Consider the following 24,106-nt stretch of genomic DNA (forward strand, 5'->3'; position numbering starts at 1 on the left):
ACCCTGTAAATAGCAAACCTGTTATTTAAGATTAAACGTTTGACTTAAACAGTGTTAAACATTAAGGATTTTTCGAATGGGCCAGTGTTATCATGAGGAATCATGTAATTGTCTTTCCCCGATTAGAGAATTAATTTTAGAGGTTTTTGCTGTAAAAATGTCTAACGGCTGCTGTAATTTGTATTTCTTAGCAATTAAAAACTTAAATATAAAAATAAGGTTTTATTGAGATGGATTGTTGGTGATTGGATGGATGTTGGCCTGATTGAGTAGCTTCAGCTTTTTTTTTTTCACAATAAAGAGCTGTTTGAAACGATTTAAGATCGGAAAACACAATATTTCAGTCAATTTAAGACTTTTTAAGGCCTACATTTTTTTTTAATTATAACATTTTTAGACTTTTTAAGAGCCAGCGGACACCTTGTAATATAAATGAATGTTTTCTATTCAAGGATGTGTGTATTTACACAGTGCTCAGCATAATTGAGTACACCCCATTTTGAAAATAAACATTTGTTTCCATTTCTCAGTGAATATAGGCAATGTATTTTGGTGCATTTGAACAAAACAGATTTATTAAACAGATATATTTATTACAATTATATTTTAGTCAATTACATTTAATTTAGTACAATTAAATTCAATCATTCATTTTCTTTTCGGCTTAGTTCCTTTATTAATCCGGGGTCGCCACAGCGGAATAAACCGCCAACTTATACAGCATGTTTTTACACAGCGGATGCCCTTCCAGCCGCAACACATCTCTGGGAAACATCCATACACTCTCATTCAAACTCATACACTATGGACAATTTATCCATAGTGCAATTTTACAGGGACAATTTTTAGAGGGACAATTTACCCATTCATTCACCTGTAGCGCATGTCTTTGGACTGTGCGGGAAACGGAGCACCCAGAGGAAACCCACGCGAACGCAGGGAGAACATGCAAACTCCACACAGAAACGCCAACTGACCCAGCCGAGGCACGAACCAGCGACCTTCTTGCTGAGAGGCGACAGCACTACCTACTGCGCCACTGTGTCGCCTAGTACAATTAAATACAATTAAAAAAATACAACCTACTAAATTTTTCCTTTTTTTTTTTTTGCTTCTCTTGATTTTTCCTCTTTAAATTTGTATTTATTATTTTTCTATAAGATATAAATTTTGGTTTACTAGTTTTTGGACCGTTATCATAAGTTATTTTGTTAGATAAGCTCCAGATTTGGCTTCAGTACTGACTAATCTAATGTAAATGCACAAATATAATATTGTAGAGCTTCCTATTAAAATATGAATTTAAAAGATAGATTTGTGAGGGGTGTACTTATATATGCTGAGCACGGTATATACATAATAATAATACATGCACTGTGTATATTTATTTTGTAAATGCAACTTTTATTTTGTATGTGATTAGTCACATTCATTGGTTTAACACCACTAGTAAAGTTAATGAAGTGATGAACAGCATCACAGTATGACTGAATAATCCTAACCAGTCCGTACAATCACAAATCAGTGAAAAAAAAAAAAAACGAAAAACATCTTCCTATTCTATATTGATTTAAAGTAAATATGTTACTGAACCAAAATACGTAAAACAAGACACCAAAAGTTCAAGTTATTCAACGATAAATAAAAAAAGTCATTAAAAAAACACCACAAAAAAAAGCTAAACAGTCAGCAGTACAGTATGAACCCATTCAATTCAATTCAATCAGGTAGTTCCATTAACTGTTCTTTCTCAAAAAAAAAGATTAAATAAATAAATAGACGTATAAAAAAACAGGAAAGGGGAAAAGGGCAAGGAATGATCGAAAGGAAAATGAGCTGGAAGACGGAGAATGACACGAACAGCAAATCTTCCTGCTGAAAATGTTACTGGGTTGGACGTCACAGTTGGAAAAGCAAGAACATTCACAAGCTTGACCAAACAGTAAATAAATAAATGTAAAAAAAAATCTGACGATAGCGCGACAGTACCTTGCTACATTATACCACTGGACGATTCACAACGCTCAAAATCAATGCAGCCGTTTTGGCGGCAAGCTCTTGTTGAGCACATAAACTTGCATCATCATCAACCAGTCCTCATCAAATCCACATCCTTAACACTTCCACTTTAACATTTGCCTACTTCACATGTCATATACACACCTTTAACAGCATCCACCTTTAACAGTCTTTCCCTTTCTTACCGCAGGAATAGTCAAAAATTCTCAAGTTCCTCCAAAAGTGCCAAGGCAAACCCAAACATAATTTTGCCATTCCTGCCCAAATGAAACTCAACAGCAACATGCACAACAGCCATCTTTACACTCAGAAAACAAGCAGCAGATTTTATTGCCAAACACTATCAGGAAATATATTGTACTGCATATATCAAATTATTACTCTATAATCCAGATATGTCCTGTTTAAAGAGCACTGTCCATTAGACTGCATCCTACCAGAAACCAGTTTCGCTCATAACTCACGCAGACATCCTAGTATTTCAGTTTTTATCAGTGTATGCGGATCATTAATGAATGGATTTAGTTGGTAGACTACAGTATTTAGGAAAGGAATGTGAGAGTTGATATTGGGTGTGTTCACACTTCGATTAAAACAAACATTGATGGGCCAAAATGATGAATCTTGGTCTACCTCCAAACCAACTTTGAGTAGAATGAATGCAGAACGGACATCTAAAGGAACCAAAAGCAGGACAAGCCATGCAGAATGCTCAAGTGCATCTGTTTTTCCTGTCACAGAAGCAATTGCTATCCAAAGATACAAATTCTGCACGAAACCTGACTATCGCATGTAACATTTTGCAAATGAAGCACTGTTTCCATCTATAGACAACGAGAACAAAATAGTCAACCAGAAAATCTGGCAGCAAATATCAAAAAGAAAATCTCTCACTGTGGCCCTTTTTTTCTTACAATATGTAATGAATGTTCAATGGCTTTTGTAGGAGTAAGACTAACAACTGATAGACTAATACATTTTTTTTTCATTTTCAAAACTTATGTAGTGTTTCCATTAAGCTTTTTTTGTTTTGTTTTGTTTTTGCAATATTGCAAAATCCACATAAAAATAGATTGTTTAAACATAGCTACTGTTGCTTATTACAGTTTAATACAGGCGTCTTTTTGCAGCAGATCTGTGTGTGTGTAAAGGAGGAATTCCAGCTGCTGTTTTGACTCCACATATTTATATATATATATATCTATATATATCTATCTATATATATCTATCTATATATATATATCTATATATATATATATATATATATATATATATATATATATATATATATATATATATATATATATATATATATATATATATATACATATATACATATATATATACATACATATATATGTGTGTATATATATATACATATATATGTGTGTATATATATATATATATATATATATATATATATATATGTGTGTGTATATATATATATGTGTGTGTATATATATATATATGTGTGTATATATATATATATATATATATATATATATATATATATATATATATATATAGTTCTGTCTGGTTCTTGAATCTGATTAGCTGATAGCAAGAGGCAAACTCCTGCTCTCCCTCGTGAAGCGAATAACTGAAGTAACTGAAACTGCAATTCATCGAAATTCCGCTAGTCTTGGCACCATAATATAGCACATTTCTATTGAGGTCACTGTTAAAAGGCCAACTTTACAGCAGAAAAATTGGTGTTTACAGCCTGGTACAAAGAACCATTTTAGTTATAGCTAATATTACCTTTCATGACAACTGTGAGGGGGTAAATATTTTATAATTCATCCGTTTCGTTTATATTAAGTCTGCATAATTAAGGTTGAGTGACAGCTAGGTCTCGCCGTCACCTCACATCAGCTGATTCCGGTTGATTAGCTGCTGAACTCGGCATATAGAGCGTATTTTTGTTTTTTTGTGTGGCTTTACACAGTCAGTTGCTTTTTGGAATCATTTCCTACAATTATCAGATGATATGGCATGCTGTGTGAACTTAATTGTGCTCACAAACCACTCATGTGAACTCCATTTCCCAAGTCAGTGAAATTATATACTTATATAGCATCTCTATAAATGTATTTGTTTTATTTAAGATCATTTATATTTTTCTTTAGAACTTGAATGCACTCCAGAATGTGACAGATTGATTAGCTGTAGCCTGTAGAACAGTCATCTGAAGCGTTGTCATACAGTTTTATGCCTGGATTTGATCAATATCTTTGTGTTTACTAACACAGACTATATTTGAAGTGTTTGAAAGTAGTTTGCGTTTTCCTCCTGTAGAAAAACAATGCTTAGTAGCTCAATGTATTACAACAGTGTTTTAAAAAACTAATCACTTTATTGATATAATATACAACCAAGCTTATGTGGTCTGAACACAAACGAGTCGCAGGTAAATAAGTATTAAGCGTTTCCCATGAAGAAAAGCCCATCTATGCAAAGTGCTAGCACGCGTCTGTAGCTCCGCCTCTTTGCCCTTGTTTGGTATCCCCCGGTTGGTGCGATGACGCGTGAACAAAATGGCGATGGTTTCAGAAACCTATGGGTGATGTCACGCATACTACGTCCATATATTTTACAGTCTGATAGCGGTGCAATATTCTGCAATAGCAGCACTCGTACAGCCTCCTCACCCTTCTGTATTACTCCGCCCACATAGAGGGACAGCAGATCAATGCACTCACTGCAGTTTGACAAATATTGCAGCTGTTGGACAATATAATGTACTTTTGAGGTGAGAATGTAGCTGTTTAGATTCCAACTATAGAGTTTATTCATAAAGATAGTGGGATAGGATAAATATTTCAAATATTTATAATTTCAAAGAGACAGTGCGTCAGCATTCATCAGCCTGTCATACTGAGCAAAGCAAAGATGGTTGACGTTCCGCCATAAGAGGGTGACAGAGACCCTTATAGGAGAAAAACTCATCGTAATTTCAAACTACAGCTGATTAAATCATTATAAAACTGGTAAGTGACTTTCTAAGTCGATCGCTCTTGTTTTTTATGTTGTAGTGCTGTATTTATACCATTGTAATCTGCTAGTGTTGGTGCTGCTTTGGCTTTTTCGGGGTTAATTATTGTGATCTCCCGATTGCAACTGGGAAATGTCTCTAGACTGATGGTAATTAATGCCGTTCAGCCTCATAATGTTAAAATGTCAGCATAATCACCTGTTTTGTCATCACTTTTTACATTACACTAGATAATAGAGGTGTGAACCTACACTGGTCTCACGGTTCGGTTACGATTATCATGTCATCGATTCGGTTCAGTTCGATATCTCGGTTCATCACGGTGCATTGATGATTTCCATACACACTTTTATGTTTTACTTCTCAGGCGCTGTTCACCGGTGAGTGACACTGATAAACGACAGCAGCGCAGTGTTGCCAGATTGGGCAGTTTTGGATAGGCATTTCGGTGGGCTTTGGATAGTTTTTGGGCTGGAATCAGTCAGCTACATCTGGCAACACTGCAGTGGCGATCACAGCTGATTCATGATAGACGCGGTGGAGAAAACTCTCACGCTCGTGTCTGTATCCAGAAGTATCGATGTAACAGCCGAGAGAAGAGGAAAAGTCATGCAGCCGGTCAAATAGGCCACAGTGAGAGAGAGAGAAATGGAGTTTACTTTCATTCTCTCAATCGCAGTGAAATAGGGGCTTCTGCTGTAAGTGTCAGTGAAAGACTGATCCAGCAAACACACACGCAATGAAATTGTGCACAGTTTCTGCGTTTTTAAGTAGTTAGAGTGTTGTAAATATTCATGCTCGCCTCCCTCGCCATAGTAAGCTACGGCGACATAGCTCATATAAGATAAATGACGTCAGTACATAATAACCGGTTATGATTATTACTGAACTGAATTGTCCGCGTCTGCATCGCGGTGCACAGAAGAAATAATTCATTTTGACACCCCTACTAGATAACCTTATAAATACTAGCTCTAAAGTGATGTTGGTGAAGTAGCAACGGTTTCTGTTGTTCTGATGTCAGCTGTAGATGTAAACAAATGGCGGAAGAGAGTAGTTCCTCATGTAAAAGGATTTTAAGACTTTTCTTTTTTATATACACAATTATGTCGTCCAACTGTTGTATAAACGAAATATCACATGAGTAGCAGTGCGATATGGCTGTATATCATCACTGATGGGACACTAAGGCAATGCACGCCTCCCACCAGTGGTGATATGCAGCCATATGCCAAACAAACCAGAACTAAATAATAGTAGAAGAAAGAAACCTGAGTGTGAACACACCCTCACAAAACAATTTAAAACCAAAAGTGTTTAAAAAAAAACCTTCTTCATATGTCCATCGAGATAAAACAACTTCTTAATGTTCACAGTCTTGCCTTAAAGCAACAATTGGAATGTGCTGCGTTGTTTTAATGCTCATTAAAAGTTAAAGCAAAGCACAACGTGGAGTGTCCTGCTCTTTTACACACTTGCGCACATAAATGAACACCCTACAAGAGCACAGCTGAACAAATCACAATGGTCTTTTACAGCCCTTTCATTGGTGGAAAGACAAGCGACACATTTTAACATCACTCAGACTGCTCACAATGTTGAGGAGGATCGTAAAACTCCTCTAGGAGGGAATAAAAAAAGACAACACTACACTTGTTGGAGGGGGAAAATAAAAACAAATGAAGGCCTTTACGTTGACCCATCTACATTCGTAAGCCTTTTAGGTGCATTTGTTCATTTTTAAAAAATGAGACTTAGAAAGCGCTGCCAATAATGCAAGGACAAACAAACAAAAAGAGAAAAATAAATTATATTTACTTAAATATATATTCCTTTTTTAATCGTCCTTCTTTTTTATAAAACAAAATAGTGCCACTTTTTTCCATTAATGCTGGCTTTTTTCATTACGCTGCGACTGCACCATCGAGGGCTGAGTGGAAAGGCTTTCTGATCCTAAAACAAGGGAATTTAGTCTAATTACAGCCCAGTTTCGCGGCATAAAAATTCCACATCATTCAAACGTGCCGTTTTTCTTATGGGAATGATATGTAAGAAATAAAGTCTTTGCTGAATACACACTACACAGTCAAACTAAGTGACCTTTTGTAATTTAGTGATAGTATTGCGCTGCATAGCTCAGGTTCACAGGGCTTTATACGGAGGAATACTGAATTGTGGAATGATGAGGAGTAAAGCTTGTCCTGTTGAACACAGATCCTCTGTGAAGCCTGAGTAAACCGTTTATGGCAGTTTTGACTTAGTGAACCCTATAAAGAGTAACAACGAAAGCAGCTGATACTGTATTGATTTTGTGTAATTATATTACGTGTACCCAAGAGATAGAATTGTAAAACCCATGTGAATCTCTAGCCATGCAGTTACACGAACTGAACTGATCAAACTAGTTCTCGATTAGTAAGGAATGTGAAGCAACATCTCAAAACAAAGAGAGAAACACAATGAAGACAAAACTTCTAACAAACAGCACAAGTTCTTCCATCATGACCCAACCTTTGGGCTGGAGCTGTGAGGACGTTTGAGCCGAATGGACCTTGGTCCGACCCAACGTGCAAATTCCCATCATCCTAAATCAAAAGTTTCCCTTGGTCTAGCTAAAGAAATGAAAGAACCAAGATGGACCATGGCTGTTCAATAGGGCTGCGGCTGTTAGAAGCTGAAGAGCTCATTTGTTCCAGTGGTAACCTTGATGAAGATGAGGCAGTGTCGGCTGTGTGGCGCTCACTCTCTCCCGCTGGCCGAGTAGGAGAACTGGGGGAAGTGTGGCCGTCGCTCGTTGTCCATGCAGTCCATCCCATCTTCATCAACTGTGGAAGGCACAGGAACCATTGGTAAAGAGAGGCTAGGTTAGGGGTATAGAAACTTGTCATTTTCAGCCAAATTTAATGAACATTATTTAATGAATAAGGCATTTTTATATACAGATTTACACTTAAATCAACTTAGCGGAAGTGGAGGACAGAGAGAGTAACAGAGACAATTTAATGGATAGTGATTATAAAGAGGCTGTGACCAATAAGGGACAGTGGAGGGAATTTGAAGGTTACAACCTTACTCATTATGAGAAGTGCCATGGGGTTCTTAATGACCATGGAGTCTGGACCTTGGTTTAATTTGTCATCCAAAGGATGAGATGCCCAGTCACTGTACCAGGGCATTAGGACACACACACATCCAATGCTGGGCTCACTAACACATACAACTAGTTCCCAGTCTCCCATAAGGTAGTGAAGGCTTCTTTCACAGCACAGTTTCATGAAGCTCTAAAACCTTTATCCATTTATTTTAGATAGATAGATAGATAGATAGATAGATAGATAGATAGATAGATAGATAGATAGATAGATAGATAGATAGATAGATAGATAGATAGATAGATAGATAGATAGATAGATGGATAGATGGATGGATGGATGGATGGATGGATGGATGGATGGATGGATGGATGGATAGATATTTGCCTTTTTTGATATTCCGTTAAATTACAAAAAATTAACAAACAGTGTGCTTTCGCTTAGCCAGCTGTGGAGAAACTGGCAGCCAGGCAACAGAGTGGTGACTTCATGCACACATGTGCCCTGCCTGTTCAGCACAGTTGGCTATTATAATGTAGGCTAACAGTTTGTAATTTTGCCGTGCCATATCAGGCTCACATGGAAATACAACTGGAACTGTTCTAGTACCGTTGAGCATGATGGTGGAAAAGAGGCTACTGGTTCTCCTCTGGTGGTCAATCTGTGTAATAACAATAATCTGTGTAAAATCCACATGAATCCAAGTATATCTGTCTGCGGACTGCAAGACAGGGGCGTAACATGAAGGAGCCATAATTTGTAGTAGAGGCATAACTTGCTGTTATCGAGATCCCACAGAACCATGCGAGATGTCACAATGAGATGTCGGCAAGATGGCAGAAATACTTTCCAGAGAACATTTTCATCAAATGTTTTCTCCAAATTCATCCACGACCAATTCATTTGACATATTATTATATTCATTCATTTAGCAGTTCCACTCGCTGACTTTGTCCGTTTTGTCATGAGAGTTAGCCTACCCTGCGTCACTCCCTGTGGTGGCAAATAACAGTAAAATGGCGAGCGTGTCAAGTATGAAAGCCTCTGGTGTGGTCCACTACGATATCATATTTTAAACTTTAGTTGATGTGTAATGTTGCTGTGTGGACATAAACAACATCTCTGAATCTAAGATGCTCAAACTTCAGTGCGACATTGGCTTTTACAGAGTTAGCTTAGCAAAGCCTTCAGCGAATGAATTTGGGGACTATAAAAAAAATACATCAGGCTAATGAGATCACAAATGTTCCAGGTTACGCGCATTCACTGTGCACATACCCCGCACAGCAAAGGGGCGTGGCCACAGACGCGTTAGTAGAGAAAGGAAAATGCAGTCCAAACGCTGCTATTTCCTTAGATCTTGTTCTGTTTCACTATTTGGCCTTCCAAGGGATGTAACACAAAAAGAGAAGGGGTTAAAATAAATTTTTAATTATGTTCCAGAATATTATAAAAACGATATAGCTCTCTGTGCAAAGCATTTTACAAAGGACAGCTTCCACAATTGGTCACAGTTAAGTGCTGGATTCAGCCTACGGTAGCAGCTGTGGATTGTGAGCCACATCCTGTAAGTTCTTCTTTTTGTTAAAATTGATATCTCACATGCATAGTTTCAAGCGTTCATTGTAGGCTATGTTGTTGGAAGGACGTAAACAAGAATATATACAACGAGAAACGCAGTTTGTCAAACATATGTATCTGTTTTACCCCTGTAAACATCCCCAATCGTCACCAGCGACTGCAATGTATCTGTATGCGTCAGCATTCCGTGAGTTTTACATTTGAAATAATGGACTATATTATGTACAGACATCCCAAGTCGCCGCCCCCTCTCCCCTACCTGTTTCACTACTCAAGCCTGCAGCACTTCAGAAAAACAGTTAAGACTGCAGCAATGCATTGTTGAGCATGCATATTACTATTAAAGTAATTTCGTCAACCGTTTTACTCAGAATAAAGAAAATACCACATCATATCATTTGTTTCTTTTTCCGCAATGCATTTTGCACAAAAGTGCGTTGTTTTCAAAATAGGTTTGTCTGTGCTTTCAGTATATTATCATTTATTTATTCAGCATAAACATACTCTTTATAAATACCTGAAGTGTGTTTTAATTTGTCCTAGCCTTACTACGGTACAATGTCATTACGATTGCATTTTTATGACATGGTTAAACCTCAGAAAGTGAATGAAAAACCAAAGTAGACCGTTTTACCTACTATCTATTGGAAACGGAGACTTTACAGCCAACTTATAATGTACCATTTCCTATATACACTAGTATGGGATATTGAAATGAAATGCTGATGGCTTGACCACATTCCTCCTCTTACCAATGAACAAAAAAACAAAACATTCAGAAACATCTCGCAGGAGTCGCGTTTGCATAGGTTCAGCGGTGTCCTTTTCATTTTCTGTGTCTGACTCTTGCTCAAACTGATACTGCCTCACTGACATTATTTACAGTCTATGGCAAGCCGTTTTAGCAGACAGCATGCAAGAAGAGGCATGACGTTTCCTGGCGATGTGAAGCTGATCCGTCAGTCACAACACATTAGGTTTGCTGACTAATCAGAGCCCTTTGAGGGCAGGCCTTATAGGAGGAACCAGGAAATATGACGGTCATTTCCATGTTAGCTCAGTAGCTGTATAAAATGAAGGTTAGATATGTCAACAAATAACATGATTTTTTACAAATGAATGACTAAACACCCAATGTTTTGCACCCCATAAATGCAATCAAACTTTAAGAAAACCATTGTGGACCACCCCTTTAATAACTATGATGATTGGGTTTAGGGTTGTGGTGGGTGTAGACGTTAATAATTATGATGGTTGTGTTTAGGGTTGTGGTAGGTGTTGATGTTAATAATTATGATGGTTGGGGTGGGTGTAGACGTTAATAACTGTGATGGATACAGCACATCTTGCAGACAACATAGTTTTGACCTGTGGGTCTCGATAACTTCAAGGTACGCCTCTACTACAAGTTACACCCCCTTAATGTTATGCGCCTACTCCATGAATCGGGTGGGATTACTCAGATCAGCCCCTGGTTGTGAATCACTGAACAGGTTTTATAGTTCCATCTTAATCAGTTTTAGTGAGGTATGTAAAATGAAAAGGAATATTAGTCTCCTGTTTGGAAGAGTCCACCATTTAAAATACTGTATAAGCCTTGATAATTGCTGAAAGAATGCATATTTTGCAGACACCTGTACAGTAGGTTATCCACATTTATAGGTTATATTTTAAATTCAAAGTTTGCAAAAAGTTTGAAAAAGCTCATTCTAATGCATGTTTTGCATGAGCTTTTAATGTATTTACAGTTTTGACCACCATGTGTCTCAGCATGTGGTGTTTCATGCTATTTGAAACGTGAATCATTTTGTGAAGCAATTGGTTTGGAAGCTGTGAAAAAGTTTGTTTCTCCCATCATTACCATAAGGTACTGACCAGTCCAGACTATTTTTTTTTTCCTGCAGTGAAGGACTGTGCTTTTCACAGTAGTGTTCCCATCACTATACAGGGGCATTAGGACCCACACAGAGTAAGCACCCCATTCTGGCCTCACTAGCACATTTACCAGCAGCAATTCAGTTTTCCCAGAAGGTCTCCCAAAATGTACTGACCAGACTCAACCCTGCTTGGCTTCAGTGGGCAACCAGTCTACAGGGTGATAGGACTGGTTAAAGCAAATGAAATGTTTTCTGCAAAATAGGGCAATGTTTTTCACAGTATAGTGCCTCTGTCATTATACTGGGGCATTAGGACCCACACAGACCACAGAGTAAGCTCTCCATGCTGGTCTCACTAACACATTTAGCAACCAGCAGGATCTCAGTTTTCCCAGAAGGTCTCCCATAAGGTATTGACCAGGCCCAGCCCTGCTTAGACACCAGTCTTGGGCTCCAGTGTGATATGGCTGTGGTTTATGCAAATAAAATGTTTTCTGCAGTTAGCCGTGAGGAAAACTTTATCTGAACCACTTTTTACACTTCTCATTGGGTCACAAAAAAAGCCTGCAATATGCCAAAAAACTGGCACCCACACACTTACCAAGAGCAAGCTGTTGAATATGGAGCCTGTGGAAGCCTTAACAGTTTGCAGGCGAAAACAAGGTTGTTACTTTTATTAAAAGGGTTATGAAGACAAGATTTAATTGGTTCCAAACATCCTAAATATCAGCCAGATCTTCTATAAGCTTAAGCGTTGATATTGAAAATATTACTGCCCTGTTTCACCTCAAACTCCCCACACCATTAACGGTAGCATCAGATAAGGTAAAACTGCTCAAAATTAGACATTTCATTACATCATTTAAGAAATCTGTAAATAATCAAGGTTGTGGATCGAGAAAAAAACCCACAGAAATCCTGAATATTCAGAAAGATTACAAAATAAAGCATTTTCTATTCATGAAATATACAGTATATATTTAAAACACTATAAAACATTGCTTGTTATTTAAGACTTCATAAAATAGGTAACTAATAAAAACTCATCAAATCTTTATAATCATGTCATAATTGTGAATGAGATTTTATGCATGCTCATGACAACTTTCATAAAGTGTCGCTTTGTCAGTTATGATATGTTAAATGCAAAGATGACACCGAGTACGTTTACATGGACACCAATAATCTGATTTTAATTTGATTAAGACAGTACTTTGATTAGGAGTCTACCATGTAAACAGTGATTTTTGATCACTGTTCAGTCATAACTGAACTAAACAGAAATGGAATAAAGACATGTGGAGTTGTGCCTATTTTAGTCGCATTATGTAAGTGCAGTACAGACATGTAAACACCGCAATCAAACTATTACTCCCGTGTAGGATTTTCGCTGCATTATGTGGCAAGATAATCTGTACACAAATGATTGTCTGACACTATTCTCTGCATCTGCCGAGTCAGTAAAGGACCACAGACACTTGCATCACGAAATGGACAGTTTTTCCCCCATATGGCATGTGGTATCAAATTCTATTAAAACTACACTCTTCCAGCAGTTCATACTCGCATCCAATATCTGGTTTGTCACAGGGGCATACATGAAATGTTCCTAAATGTAAGTGAAAGTGCCAAACTGCAGTTTAAGTAGACAAATTTAAAATTAAACACCCGAAATTACATGAAACTGGAGGAAATTTGGATAGTGTGATGATGCAATGACGTTACTCGAATTATGCGCTATAACATGTACTGTAAAACGGGATGATGAAAGGAACATTCAAAAGGCACCTTATGTAAACACCTTAATCATATTATAGTCTTATTCAGATTAAGGCGATATCCATGTAAACGTAGTCACTGTTTGTTATGACAGGTAAACAAAATTAGTCATAAATCTGTCATAAACATGACTGTCATGAATATTTTTATGATAATTTTTTCAGTGGAACAAACTAAATTTATGAGTAAAATATCTTATTAAAAGTGTCAATACTCTGTCAAATTACTTTATAATACCGTCATTAATAGTTAATGTCATTTATTGACCGATTCAGCTTCTACCACTGGAAATAAGCTAAAAAAAATTATAGTGCTGTTATAAAATTCACATCATAATTATAATGGAGTCATGATAATTATGTTTGTTACAGATTTATGACAAGTTTTGTTGTCTTGGTAATGTCAAGTTGTCGTGACAAAAAAAATGTCATGCTTGCATTTAAAATGTCATAACTGAGGGAATGACACTTAATGACAGTTGTCAGAAGCTTGCGTAAAATCTCATTCAGATTCACGATCATGTCATGATTATAAAGATTTCATGACAGTCTTACGAACACCCCCTTTAAGTAAAATGTTACCCAAAATTCTATAAAATCTCATTCACTTTCCTTCTGCCGAGTCTCTTTATTTATCAGGGGTCGCCACAGTGGAATGAACCGCCAACTTCTCCAGCATATGTTTTACACAGTGGATGTCCCTCCAGCAGCAACCCAGCACTGGGAAACACCCATACGTTCTCGCATTCACACGGCCAATTTAGCTTATTCAGTTTATCTATACCACATGTATTTATCTATACCACCTGCTAAACCCATGTGAACACACAAACTCCACACAAAAATGCCAACTGACTCAGCAGGGACTCGAACCAGTGACCTTCTTGCTCTGAGGCGACATTGCTAACCACTGAGCCACCATGCTGCCTCATAATTTGATAATGAGTTTAATTTCTTGTTACATTTAAACACCTTCAAACCTGTTTTTGGTCCTTGTGTGTGAAAATCATAAATATAACCAAATAACGTCTCCACAAAACTTCTCAATCAATATGTGCAAACAAAAAGCAACACTCAAAGTTTTCAGACAATTTATGCCAAAAAAATGGTATTTTCTATAAATTTCTAATGAATTCAGCTCAATATCACATAAGCCAGTATGTTTTCAGAACACACTTTGACTCATAACAGCATTGTCAATGTATGCAGAGATAAACAACAAACAGCAGATGAACTCACATTTTTCAGGAGGGGTTATTGTAATGGTTTGAGCTGTGAACTCTTCGTCAAAATATCTGGTATCTGTCTCTGACGACACCTGAGGCTTGAAGGGAGGTATCAGCTGAGGAAGGAAGAGAGGGGGATGAAAACACACCGAGCACCTGTTTGTGCAGATCTGACACTGCATATAGTATGGCAGGCCGGAGGGCTCAATCTAACGCCTCTACAGCACACCCTCCTCTGCCAGCCATTGTGCTATCTGTCAAGCTTAAGTGACAGTGACCTATTCTTGCATCAAATCACACGCAACCTCTGTGTAAACATGTGCCATCAAAAGTCTTTTAGCTAGAATGTGTCGTTTGATTTATTTCTTTATTTTCTGTGCAAAAAAAATAATGTTTTTACAATAAATCTGATCTTAAATTACTGAAGATACCAAACTAAATGTCATACATTGTAACACTAGTTTATGTATCAGACTCCACTTTAAATATTTATTAAAGGTGCCATATAGGGCATTAATTCAATATGTTAAATTGTTTTCTGATAAATACATACACTATCTGACAAAAGTCTTGTCGCCTACCCAAATTTTAGGAAGAACAAATAATTAAATAATTTAATTAGGACAGTAAGGTCTGAGTTTGCTTAGACAAAAGTATTGTCACTTAACAGAAATAATGTCCAGTATAGAATATAAAGTCATGGTGCAGTGGAAAAAGAATTAATATTGTGTATGACTCCCATGAGCTTGGAGGACTGCATACATACATCTCTGCAATGACTCAAATAACTTAGTCAAATGAATAAAGTCATCTGGAATGGCAAAGAAAGCGTTCTTGCAGGACTCCCAGAGTTCATCAAGATTCTTTGGATTCATTTTCAATGCCTCCTACTTCATCTTACCTCAGACATGCTAAATAATGTTCATGCCTGGTGACTGGGCTGGCCAATCTTGGAGCACCTTGACCTACTTTGCTTTGAGAAGTATAAGCGCTATCATGCTGACAAATTTGCAATGGGCAGCACTATTAATACCTCAGGCTGTTAATGCTGCCATCCACTCTGCAGATCACTTGCACGCCCCCATACTGAATGTAACCCCAAACCATGATTTTTACTTCACCAAACTTGACTGATTTCTGTGAGAATCTTGGATCCATGTGGGTTCCAACAGGTCTTCTGCAGTATTTGTGATGACTGGGATGCATTCAACAGATGATTCATCGGAAAATCCAAATGATCAACTAGAAGTCAAGATATTATTTGTTGCTCTTACAACTGGGATCAACAACAAGACTTTTGTCAGGTAGTGTAGTAGGTATGTGGCTTAGAGAAGTGAAAAAATAAATCCCCAGAACTGATTTTATATACTCCTTTATTACCACAAGAAATACGCCTGGAATAAAAGGCTATGTTTATACCATATTTGGAATGGTCATGAATATTAATAAGCTGTCAGTGTCAATGCCTGCAGCTCACACACACAGAGTGATGTGCTCTGAAATACACACGTGCAAAATAATCATACTTTAGTCAAAAAATATTTTAACAAATGAACGTAATTGTTCAGTAACTGACATTCTAGACCCACTTATATAGTATAATATCAACGTAAAAATAAGGGGTGGGGGAGTTATAGTTGTAACTTCACTAGAAACATTTTTGGCCAAATATTAATGATCTTCTGTGGATCGTCAGTGTTTTGTTTCGATTGGGCTGTTTTTCACCGGGACATTCATAAAACTGAATAGTGTTTGAAGCTCACAGTATGTCTTCCCATGTACTGAACTCTTAATTCAGCTAACCTTAGGTATTTACAGATTTTCATTATGGCATTTTTAATTGATATTTTAATACTTTGTCACTCAAATTAGGTTTAAGCCAACTGTCAGTGAGAGGTTTTTAATCCTTTAAAATAAGATCAGATTAAGTGTGTCATTTCATTTTTACATAAACGTGTTAGAGTGAATGATGATGGAATATTAATTTATCAATATTTTGACATTTTATTTTCCCCAGAGTCTATGAAAACATAGAAAATTAATATAATATACTGTTTAAGTCAATAAAATCATTTCTGATATTGTTTAAATCTATTTTAGCATCAAAACCAGATCTTTCATCATCTCTCATCTTGAGTTTTTTTTAATTCTAATGTTTTTTCTCAGAATTGTGTTTTTCTGTGGGGTCACAACAATAAAACATCATAATTGTTTTTTATATATAACAAAAATCTCAGAAATAGACCTAAAATACAAGATGTGTCTCATTTCAGAGGCTGCATCATCCAAAGGATTTGAAGGGCGCTGCGTCATCTTATTTCAAACAAATTCGAAGGCTCCTTTAAATGCAGCCTCAAAATGCGTCCTTTGTTTAACAGGTAATGAAGGATACAACTGGCGGATCATATGCGGCCTTGAACATCCCGAGATAATTCATTGTGTGCTGATATCGGCAGGAAGTTTTTAAAAGAAAACTCTGGATTAAATGTATGACTTTTGTATTTATATGTATGATTTTACTTGGATATCTAAACACATCAGAATCAGAATCAGAAAGAGCTTTATTGCCAGGTATGTTCACACATACGAGGAATTTGTTTTCGTGACAAAGCTTCTACAGTGCAACAGGATTACAGAGACAGGACAAAAAACAGATAATAAATATATTTTAAAAAATAGAAGTAAGTAGTGAGTGCAAATATACAGATTGACAAGTGTATGTACATGTTTATTACTATATACAACGTTATATGTGCAGCTGTTATGTGCAAATTGGCATGTAAAGTGTGTTGTTAAATAAGTGTATATGTGTATAAAACTGTATGGCAAGTAGATGTTAAAAAAACATGTTAAAAAAACAAAAAGAGTATGGCATGTCTTACTAACCAGTGATTATATAGAGCGTTTACATTTTTACGTGTACATATATGAATGAAAGGAATTATATTTACAGCTACTGTAAACCTTGCTTTGGCTTCAGACTGCTTAAAATAAGTTTTAAAATCACTTTGAAAAAAAAAGTCATTACAAATGTTATTACAGCTTATTAACGGCAGATGTTACGGCTGCTATGTGACGAGATCTGTCCTCTAGGCTAGATCATCTTATTTTAAAATGCTCGGTTTGGCTTGTGTGGACTTGGAAGGACTCACCTCTCTGAAATGAGACATAGCTACAGAGTGTATCTTCATTTATAATGAAGAAGACACGACAGCATAGATGCTCAATTACCTTTTTATCATAGACATCCTGCCAGTCAATTCCAGTAAAGAAACTATGCCGCATAATTTCCTTAGCATCATCCGGACCTCCACCAAGTCTGATCGGAAAAACAAAAGGATTTACTGTAGTTGTATGACAACTGATGACCATTTCCTGTTTAAATAAGTCAAATACAGAAAGTAAAAAGTCACACTGATCTATATTGTGAGGAATATTTCTGGGATTGTACCTCTTGTTGGGATCTTTGATGAGCAGGCCGGACAGCAGGGACTTGGCATCAGCGGAGAGCGTCCTGGGGAACTTGATGTCCTCCATCAGGATAAGCTCAAACAGCTTCTCATGGTCCTGATTGTAGAAAGGCAGTCGACCACACATCATCTCATACATAACCACCCCGAGACCCCACCAGTCCACCGCACGGCCGTAATCATTGTCTTCCAGCACCTGAAGACACACACAATCAGCCATGATCAGAAATCTCTTGATCAGAGCCCACAGCATGTACCTGGACATAAAGGAAGCATCATTATTAAATGTGATTAACCAGTTTAAAGTCCCCATGAACCAGAAGCTGCACCGTTTTTTTTGTTATTGCGAGGCAGTTCCTAGAGAAACAGAATATTAAATAAGCAAACAGTGGGTGTGGCTTGTTTTTTTTCTACTGTGAGGTGATTTGATGCAATAAAGTAGGCATTTCATTCAGATTGGGGAAAAGGGTTCGAGGAGAGTAATTACAACCTAACAGACACGTCCTGCTCACCATTTCTGTTTGTTGTCAAAACTGACAATTGGATCAGAATGGTTAAATATGCTAGCCACGCCCAATACCTAAGACATACAATATCAGAAAATTTTACTAAAAAAAAAAAACGGGAAGTGCATTTTTTAGATTTTAATTATAGATTACAAAGGCAAACAGTTTTTTTTCTTAATGACCTGCACAGGTGATTTTTTCACCACTAAACTAGCAACGTGAGCTAACAAAATCATATGGTTAGTTTTGATTTTATTTGTACTTTAACACTTAATCTCTGAACAATCAAAATCACTAATCAAAAAGCTCGCGAAACTATGAACATCAGTAACAGAAAGGTGAATTTAAACTTAAAACTGGCTCTATTGTAATTAATGAGTCTATGAATTGAATAGACCTCAGTGATTTTAATGACACGAAAATTAATTTAAAGGCCTAGAGTAAGAGTAAACTGCATGAACCTAAAATTAACGTCCTTTATTGACGTCAAATCGTGCAAAATGCTTGAATGTGGTAGGCAACATTTGGTTCCTTTACTACAACGTACTTTGACATTTTTCACCTTTTTGTGCTTTAGCTCAAGATTAACCTCAAAGGTACCACATGGCATGTTTAAAACACTATTAAGTCTTTTCATCATATCACAGTTTTGAAAAAGTGAATGTGAAACCAATAATAGAGTTGACGTAATTAATCTACTATTGGTCTAAGCTAAACATTTTGTACTATATTAATGACAGACATGTCTTAGTGCATCCATAGTTACCCACCAGAGGAATTGACGTCAATTGGAGAAAGTCACATACTTTTTCTATCAGCGCTTCACAGATTATGTTGTGCCTTTTTAGAACCGATGTAACAAAGTTGACCAGAACGCACTGTAGCACCAGACGCAACATATTTTCATTACTGAAAATACAAATAATAAAAGAAAATAGATATTTCACGCAGAGGAACTTAGTAGACACAAAAAGATGAAAATTAGAACTAATTAATCCATGATAACCAAAGCTGAACGTATGATTCAGGAGGTAGTCATCAAAGATTGGTATATTATGATTCTTTAAGTAACAATTTTTGATAATAAGTTGAAATAAGTTGATATAATTGTGCTTTTTATTCAAATCTGCTTATTAAGGTTTTGTTTTTGAAAAATAATTCAAGAGTTCACACCTAGCTGATGCCTGATTAAATAAAAGTGTATTTGGCATGCTGTCCCGGGAGAGAAGCCTGAGCTCTGAAGATCCACAAGCCCGGGGCTCCCTCCATTTAGACGGCTCAGGTAGGCTTCGAGGACTCCCCTAGTATTGGATTAGGAAGGAGGTTTTAGCTGCAGTCACACTGGGCTTTTCCTCCCATAGACTTCCATTTATACGCACGCGAATACGTCAGACCGGAAACACAAGGTCATGCGTCAAGTTTCGCATGTCGCTGCATTGCAAAGTTCAAGCTTTGTGGACTCTGACCTGCGAAATCGCATCACTTGACTGCGTGAGACCAATCGAGGATCAAAACAGGACCTCTCTGCACAGTAATTTAAAATATGGAGCAATCGCTGGCTTTTTTAAATGTCTAATTATCTTGTTTAATCCCGCCCCTTTTCGCAGCGCCGTACGACAGAATTTCGCACACACAAACTCTGGTGTGACCGCAGCTTTTGTCATGCATTTGAATGCATCTGATTGGTTGGGTAGTGATTGATGATGCGAGACCAGCCGTGGTCAATCATAAGCACATGATCCTCCCGAAATTTGATTATAAAACTACACCAGGTTTAAGTAATATTTTATTTAATGTAAGAGACACAAAAAGTAACCACACTTCCAGAATCATCCATCTATATCCAACTATCCCTTCATAAAGCTGATAAACAATGTCTTTCTTCAAGTTTAAAAATTCAGTCAAGTTCGTTTTGATTTCAATTCAGTTCTCAATACTATTTGATATGTAATTGAAGTCTAAAAGGCATTCTCTGTTCACTTCTAAATCCTGTATTACAACTATTGTATTATTATTTCTGTATACATTTTATCTCAGCACATTTTGAGCACAGCAACTGTAGAAAATAAGTTGCCCATGTACAACACTGAATCAACTTCATCTGCGTAAGAGTCATTACAGCTGAGAGTTTCTAAATGAATGGCAGTTATGAAGATCCATGCTAATGTATGAATATCAGTAGCTGATAATGGCAGCACTTCACACACACACACACTCTTATATAGTAGTGCTTCTCATCACTAAACCCATGCCAGTGTGAGCCAACTCTCGGGCCAATCAGCGATTCACCGATAAAAGCAACTAAACGTTCATTCTGCACCGCCGTATCGGGTCAGAGGTCCAGCACAGGATACAGTTGGAACCTGGAAACACATTCCTAAAAGCCTGAAATCGCTGGATCAAAGCTGCGCTATTTGGGCAAGCATCCCGGGCCCCAATTACTGAGGACCCCCATACACACCTTACCGGTAGCTCTTCGAGTCTAGGTGGAGAAAACGAGGCGGCTGGAGAAAGTGCGCGATGGAGAGAAGAGTAATGATTAATACGTCTGACTAATGACAGGGCTGTCTGGCAGCGAGCCAGTTAAGCATATGCTGAGAGTGGTGTTATAATGATGTCTCCTCTCTGATCTTTAAAACAGGCAGACCTGCATGAGTCAACAGCAGCATTCATTACTCGCTCTGATTAGGAAACACAATGTGGAGGTCCATGTGTGAACGCAGCGCTAAAACCTCCATACAGTCAGATTAGTGTATATGAATTCATCACACAGACATGTGATGATGGTATATTGTGCACTGTGATTTTGACAGTACTTCACATTCAACAGATCAAAGCTAGTCAGAAATATTCAGAAAATAATCTGTGTATTAGATTTACTAGAAATAACAGCAATCTGATGGTAAAGAGCTCAAACAACAATAGGAAACGTATATAAAATAATGGCCTAAATTATGCACAGTTTGTATCTGATTTTTATATTTTGCAGTTTAATGTTTATTATTAGGCAACTTGATGTACTATTATATCATCACCACAGTCATTTCAACAGTACTGCATGTCACATGGCAGAGTAAATGAGCTGTAGTACTGTAGATTATGTGATGTGAAATGGTTAATTGGAGTTGAATAACCACTGACTTCTAATAGAATAAGTGTCTTATTGTAATAAATGTAAACTATATATTGTTTGGTCACTCTTTATATTAGGCGGCCTTAACTACTATGTACATCCTAAAAATACAATGTAGTTACTGTGTTTTTAATGTATTGCAGAACACTTCTGGTGCTCTTGAGGAGGGATACGGGTAGGGTTTGGGACAGGTTTGGTCTATGGGTTTTAGACAGGTTTACGAGTGGGTTAAGGTATGGTCAACGGTGTAATTACAGAAATTATTTACAGCTGTAATTACATGCATGTATTTAATCAATCATAAGTACAATGTAAAAACATATTTACACAAGAAGTACATTATAACAAATGATTAATTTCAGGACATATGAGTTAAGGCCACCTGTTGTCTAAAATGAATGAGTAAACGTGATGATTTTCACATTATTTTGTGGTAAACTCAAATGAACCATGGTGAATTAGTTAGCAAAAGCTGGAGAAATACATATTTAATACTAGTTTTATAACCGTAGTTCAATGACTTTAAAAAGTGATTTTTTTTGTGACCACACATATCTCTATTTTATTTTTTCTGTCATATTATTGTGTCACAATTTGTGCTAAATAGAGTCATCAGAATTTAATATTATAAGACACTGAAAAAAATCATGAATGTCAGGTCATGCAAACACTTCTCCAGAGCCCCAAAGCACCTAAGAGCCCTAAGGTCAATCACAATGAATAATTATTTGTATTATCAACTGATATTGAGTATCTTTCATCATACTTCTATTGCAGCTTCTTCATTTATCAAAGTTTACATGATTTACACCGATTTAATCAGAGTTTGAAGTTTGAATTAGTCTGACAGAATGGGTGTGTTTGAGCATGTCTGTGAGCACAAGAGAGAAGCGTGTGTTCTGGAAACAAACAGGAGTGTAAGCGAGGATGAGGCCACCATTCGTGTGTGTGTGTGTGTGTGTGTTTGAGGCACGTATGGCCGGATTGTGCTGTTTGTCCTGGGACTGTACGTGAGCAGCTCGGCTGCAGGCGGGGATGCGATTAATGCACACAGAGCCAGTTGGGGTCTCCCTGTTCCAGAGCCACAGGCGAGGAGGAGCGGCCGCAGGGGAGGAACAGGCCCCTGCTCGGACAGCCATGTGGCAGGGCTGCTGCTCCCAGGACTGGGCCCTTGGCAAGGCTGGCCGGGGAGGGATGGGACAGAGAGCCTGTGGCTCCACCAGCCCAGTTCCCCAGCAGGGCAGTGGAACAGACAGCCTCCATGAGCTTATCCCACTTTGGCCAGGCTACACGAGGACGCTTGCGCACACACACACACACGGGAATGTTCAAAGTGCATACAAATATATGCGCACATAGTGTAAACACACTCTATGAGCGCTCACCTGCTGCTGTACACCTCCTTCCAGAAGACCAACACAAGCTTTACCTGCACATCCTCACAAACACACATCCTGCTAATGCGCTCTTAATAACAGCTGGAAAGCAGCGATAGTGTGTTTTACTGGGTGCAAACGCGCTGTAGAAACGCCGCAATTGCGAAATGCTAAAGATGTGACAGATGAGAACTCAATGACAGATGACATACAGCTTGTGAAAGCGAACCGTTATTAGAGAAGTATTTCTGTAAATGTATCTTCATTCGCTCTCATTAGCACTTAAAACATTTGGTGAGGGCCAAATTTAAGCGAAACTATTCCAATTTCACTTCTGTAACCCTAAAAGAAAATATTTTTTTCCCTCGAAATATCTTTCACACTCTCTCACTCTCTCTCTCTCTCTTTCTTCTCTCTCTCTCTCTCTCTAATCCCCCTCTACTTTGCATCTCCAGAACTTGGCTCAGGCAGTGCTCTGTTATTTTTACACCAGTACGGCAGTATAGATTTCCAGGTTTCCCAGCCACCTTCTTCCAACCTTCCCCATCTGCCACCATCTGCCTCTGTTTAGCATGTACTTTTTTGTGCAATCACATACTCTTGTGAAAAATAACCAACACTCAAATCATCTCCTGGCACAGCGGCCAGGCTGAGCAAAACAAAATGTTGCGCCAAATTGTCTTCCGTACTTTTTCGAGTGGAATCTATATCCCCCCTTCACTCCCGCTGCCGCCCCCTGCCCGCTCCCCCCTTCTGTCTATAAATATGGATTTAGCCACTGCAATCTGGGCGCCGTGTGCACCTCTGCTTAGACAGAAGGTTCAACAGCAAACTACTGCTCAAAGGAAATTAAAGCCATACTTATTTTTGCTATTTAAAAGACACGATCTGTGTGAAGTGTGTATTCATACTGTTGATAAACATTATCTAACACCATGGAAGCTTATAAACACTGTGTTTTGATTAAAAGTATATTCATATTACATTTTTTATCAAATTTTCAAATGTTTGGGGTTGGCAAGATTTAATTCTTAATGTTTTTAAAATCTATGA

At 37.5% G+C, this 24,106-nt stretch overlaps 2 protein-coding genes across 2 annotated transcripts in view; one reads left to right on the plus strand and one right to left on the minus strand.

The window, feature by feature from the left end:
• The window catches only part of LOC130239944 (serologically defined colon cancer antigen 8 homolog), a 130,114-nt gene that overhangs the window by 94,372 nt on the left and 11,636 nt on the right, over nt 1-24,106 (plus strand).
• The window catches only part of akt3a (v-akt murine thymoma viral oncogene homolog 3a), a 199,854-nt gene continuing 179,299 nt past the window's right edge, over nt 3,552-24,106 (minus strand). The window contains exons 12-15 of the mRNA XM_056471330.1: nt 18,020-18,234; nt 17,800-17,887; nt 14,582-14,684; nt 3,552-7,839 (exon numbers count right to left, since the gene is read on the minus strand). Coding sequence (XP_056327305.1) covers nt 7,754-7,839; nt 14,582-14,684; nt 17,800-17,887; nt 18,020-18,234 — 492 coding nt within the window. The 3' untranslated portion in view covers nt 3,552-7,753. The remainder of the gene's footprint in view (nt 7,840-14,581; nt 14,685-17,799; nt 17,888-18,019; nt 18,235-24,106) is intronic.

This window comes from Danio aesculapii, chromosome 13 (genome assembly GCF_903798145.1).
Source record: "Danio aesculapii chromosome 13, fDanAes4.1, whole genome shotgun sequence".
Lineage (NCBI taxonomy): Eukaryota > Metazoa > Chordata > Actinopteri > Cypriniformes > Danionidae > Danio > Danio aesculapii.